This window comes from Schistocerca piceifrons, chromosome 5, assembly GCF_021461385.2.
Source record: "Schistocerca piceifrons isolate TAMUIC-IGC-003096 chromosome 5, iqSchPice1.1, whole genome shotgun sequence".
NCBI classification, from domain to species: domain Eukaryota; kingdom Metazoa; phylum Arthropoda; class Insecta; order Orthoptera; family Acrididae; genus Schistocerca; species Schistocerca piceifrons.
In genome coordinates, this window is record NC_060142.1 from 690,119,249 (window position 1) to 690,123,509 (window position 4,261).

The window sequence follows — 4,261 nt, forward strand, 5'->3', positions numbered from 1 at the left end:
TGTCCAGTGACTTCCGCTGGTGGAGACCAAGTATTGTTTATATGAATTTATTTTTGTCTCAGTTTCAAATCATTAATTTTACTTATTTTATTGCCAGATCTGTAAATTTCGTTTGGTAGTTGCAAGGGGAACCTTTCTACATTGATTGGAATTTCTTCTTTCACCACAAACTAACATTTACCGTCAGGATTAAGTCTAGTAGGATAACAGGCGTCTGTTTCATGTGCATAGGTGGTTCACCAAGATTACTGCTAGTTTCATGGGGATTCCTCGCAGCACTTGATGACATGCCAGAGAAAAGCACAAGTTACCTTGTCAGCCCAGGAATCACTCGGAGAGTCGATGATTACTTACAAAACACTGACTTCTTACATAAATAGTGACCCGCCATGATATTTGGTCAATCTGGAATTTTATTTTATTTTTTTTTTTTTTGTTTTTGTTTTTTTTTTTTTTTTTTTTTTTGTTTGTTTGTGTGTGTAGTCAGAAAAATTTTGATCGCGTGGAAGCGGTAAATTATTGAGATAGACACTGAATTGGGTAAAGTAGAGAGAAAGTTCAGGATTATTTTTGATTAATACCTGGGAGCATTCTGCGTGTTTTGCATAAAGCTGCGCCACGTCTGCTAATTTGGTTTCCATTTTCAACCTGTTGGTTTGGTCGAGTTTGTGAGAGTTTTTAATTTCGAGACGTCGGAGAGATCGATAGGTTTCAGCGGCAAATTAAATGTATTTAGTGCGAATGTTGGCTAGTAATCAGAATCGAGTTCAGGTAGATAGAAGAGTGTAACAACACCCATGCATGCAGAAGCAGATGATAGCATGAAGGATTTAGTGATGGACGAACGATCAAGACAAGCATTTTCTGACAGAGAAGGCGTCGAGAAATGCTCAACATTGTCTCGTAGGAAATGATAGCAATGAGGGCGACGAGACAGGTATGGAGGAACTTAATTATATGATTTCGTGGTCAGAAATCGCAGTAATACTGTAGGTAAAATGAGGAAAAGGATAATCAAGATGATGAAAGGGAGGAGATGCTGGAGAAACGATTAGTGAAAGAGACCAAGGAATTAAATATAAATCCAAACAATTGAGGAAAGACTAGAGAAGTTTAACAATGAATCTGACGACGTGGTGGCCAGTTTGATTTCATAACTGTGGAAAACAAAGGCGCAATGGAATCATTCCATCCCACGTTTAGTGACATGACATCTGCGTTAAATACAAAACTCGCTCGACTGGAGGGAAGAGAGTACAGGGAGGGTAAAGAAAGCTATAGGGAACAATAAGGTAATGCGGCGTAACGTTGTTGAGGAAGAACAGTCTTAAAGAGAGGATAGATTAGTTGTCGTGCCAGAACAGGAAACTGTAAGCAAGATTTGGGAAAATGTTGAGGTGCAAGAGGTGGTAGCAGATGCTGTGGCTGGATCTACTGCCTTGCTTAACAAGGTCGAAAAGAATTCAAATGGCACAGTACCAACCAGACAATAGTATTTGGTGGAGTTAATAGCTGTTCACGAAGAGGTAGAGGAACAAATTTCGGTGAGGAGTGAGCTCACAGTGTTGAGAATTTATTTGGTTTTGTGTTTCTTGTAGCACAAAGAATTAACGCTTCAGATCATGTCATGTCTTTTATGAAGATTAGAATGTTTCTACTTATGATGCCAGCTGAAAATGGATACATTTGATTTATAATGTTAGGACTGGACGGAGTAGAGCTTTCTGATGTTTAGATATTATCGAATTCAATGAGGAAAGTATTCGAGAGATACTGTGACATATTCTAATTCATGCGCTATCACAGTAAAGAGTTTTGGAATGGAATTGAAGAAAAGAGAAATTCAAGTGTTAGGTTTCTATTGGGTCCAGGATAGGATTCGGCGTCAGGACGTGTATCTGAACTATGGTTTTTGATGCTCATTTATTTTGTAGAAAGTACAGTATTTACTATTCCAGCTTATACATTTGTTTACTGGTTGATTGGACGGCCTCAGTATTTCTTGTGTGTTAACTTGGTTGTGTAATTGCATTCCCCAAGTGATAAGACTTTTGTATTCGGATCATATAAGTGTAGATACAGAAGGGCAAGGTTCTAATGTGAGCACGTAATCTCTCGAATAAACAGAAAAAGCAATGCCAGAAATTCTTTCAGACCATTGCGAGTGAAGAAAATCACACACCAGAATGTGGCTGAATTAAAACCTGCTATGACTGGTTAATCCTATGCCCAACACCACATGCTTTAATCTTATGTCATATCTCGAGTGGGTGAAGAGAGTGTGAGATGAGGCAGAACATCTTGATAGTCGGATAATTTTTGGAATTCAATAAAGAGAATATACGGATATATTAACTGAATTTTTTAGTAAAAATAGACGAATGGATACGATTGCATTTTTCAGGTTGTGTAGTCTGAGGTAATGGGCGAGTTGTGGCGCCCTGGAAATATTCTAAGTTCGGAGTTGGCGTGGCCATGCAAGGACCTCTCGGCAGGTTGCAGCCCTGCAGCAACCACATGGTGCCAAACGTTAGTTGAGCAGGAGGGGTAGCCGGAGCGCGTGGTCCAGCCGTGTGGCTCGGAATTCCATGGTGATGCTGTGTTGATGAAGGACGCTGTGTTGATGAAGGACGCTGTGTTGATGAAGGACGCTGTGTTGATGAAGGACGCTGTGTTGATAAAGGACGCTGTGTTGATGAAGGACACTGTGTTGATGAAGGACGCTGTGTTGATGAAGGACGCTGTGTTGATGAAGGACGCTGTGTTGATGAAGGACGCTGTGTTGATGAAGGACGCTGTGTTGATGAAGGACACTGTGTTGATGAAGGACGCTGTGTTGATAAAGGACTCTGTGTTGATGAAGGACGCTGTGTTGATGAAGGACGCTGTGTTGATGAAGGACGCTGTGTTGATGAAGGACGATGTATTGATGAAGGACGCTGTGTTGATGAAGGACTCTGTGTTGATGAAGGACGCTGTGTTGATGAAGGACGCTGTGTTGATGAAGGACGCTGTGTTGATGAAGGACGCTGTGTTGATGAAGGACGCTGTGTTGATGAAGGACGCTGTGTTGATGAAGGACTCTGTGTTGATGAAGGACGCTGTGTTGATGAAGGACGCTGTGTTGATGAAGGACGCTGTGTTGATGAAGGACGCTGTGTTGATGAAGGACGCTGTGTTGATGAAGGACGCTGTGTTGATAAAGGACGCTGTGTTGATGAAGGACACTGTGTTGATGAAGGACGGACATATGCCGGGAGTGCCTAAGATGGCGGACATCGTGAAACCTTAATGGCAGACATTTCACAGTTCGTATAGAAATTAACAGTAGCCAGATGAATCATGATACCTCAAAAAGAAACATGTACATTACCATTATTTGCACAACGATTCTGATGGTGTAATCAGATGTTCAATATCTTTGTTAGTTTAAAGTTTAGTATCTGACTTTAAATTATACAAGTTACACCCAGCAACGAATTTCCAAAATCTAAACGGTTCCTCCGATTTTGTCGATCGACATGTCTTTAGAAAGCTATTAGTGTAAACCTAAATTGGTATGAATTACAGGCAAGTAACTTGAATAGTACATGAGTTATTGGAGGTCAAACTGCCCGACTACTATCGATCGCGTCAGGCCATAAGTACTCCACAGTTACACGACAAAACGGTTGCAGTATGCTTACAAATATATTTATTCATCTATGTATTTGTTTATATCCGATATATGCTATTCATGAAGAAATTGTTCAAATATTTACTGTGTTTCAGAAAGCACAGAGACATTAGGCTACTGCCCTACTTCTGCTTGATATTCCTTTGATATAAGTTTATTTAATTTGGTTATGTATTTAATGATGTGTGTTAGAGCGTGTTTATGGTCCAGCTATAGGAATATTTATTTAATTTCAAGTTATTTAAATGTAAATCCAGTATTTCGAATGTGTTTTAATATGTTTGTGAGTGTGCGTTGGCCTGAAGACATGGCAGGAGCGCTCAAGTTAACCACAGCATTCGTTAATGGAGAGATATTGTGGAAGTGGGGTAGGAGCATGGAGTACAAGAGAGGACACGAGAGGCAGTTGGGAAAAGTGCAGTGCTAGGGAGAGTCGTACAGGACACAGCGAGGCTGGACGCGACGCCGCGACGGGCGCGCGGTTGAGGGACAGACTAAGAGAGTCGAGCGTTTTGCCCATGGTCGCTAGAGATAGAAATACTTTGGAGTGCCGACTTGTGCACTTGTGAGATTTCCATGGTTTCT

The 4,261-nt window shown here is 40.9% G+C and overlaps 1 protein-coding gene across 1 annotated transcript; it reads left to right on the plus strand.

Moving 5' to 3' along the window:
- The first annotated feature begins 797 nt into the window (after positions 1 to 797).
- On the plus strand, positions 798 to 3,267 carry LOC124799204 (tenascin-like). Its single transcript, XM_047262739.1, has 2 exons — positions 798 to 903; positions 2,612 to 3,267. Exons 1-2 carry the CDS (start codon positions 798 to 800, stop codon positions 3,265 to 3,267), a joined length of 762 nt encoding a protein of 253 aa, XP_047118695.1.
- The last annotated feature ends 994 nt before the right edge of the window (positions 3,268 to 4,261 follow it).

Bases quoted from the DNA above. Each gene is read 5' to 3' on its own strand.
- LOC124799204 (XM_047262739.1), top strand. From the start codon at position 798: ATGCATGCAGAAGCAGATGATAGCATGAAGGATTTAGTGATGGACGAA. The intron at 904-2,611 runs GTAGGAAATGAT...GTGTTGATGAAG, and splicing joins GAAATGCTCAACATTGTCTC to GACGCTGTGTTGATGAAGGA.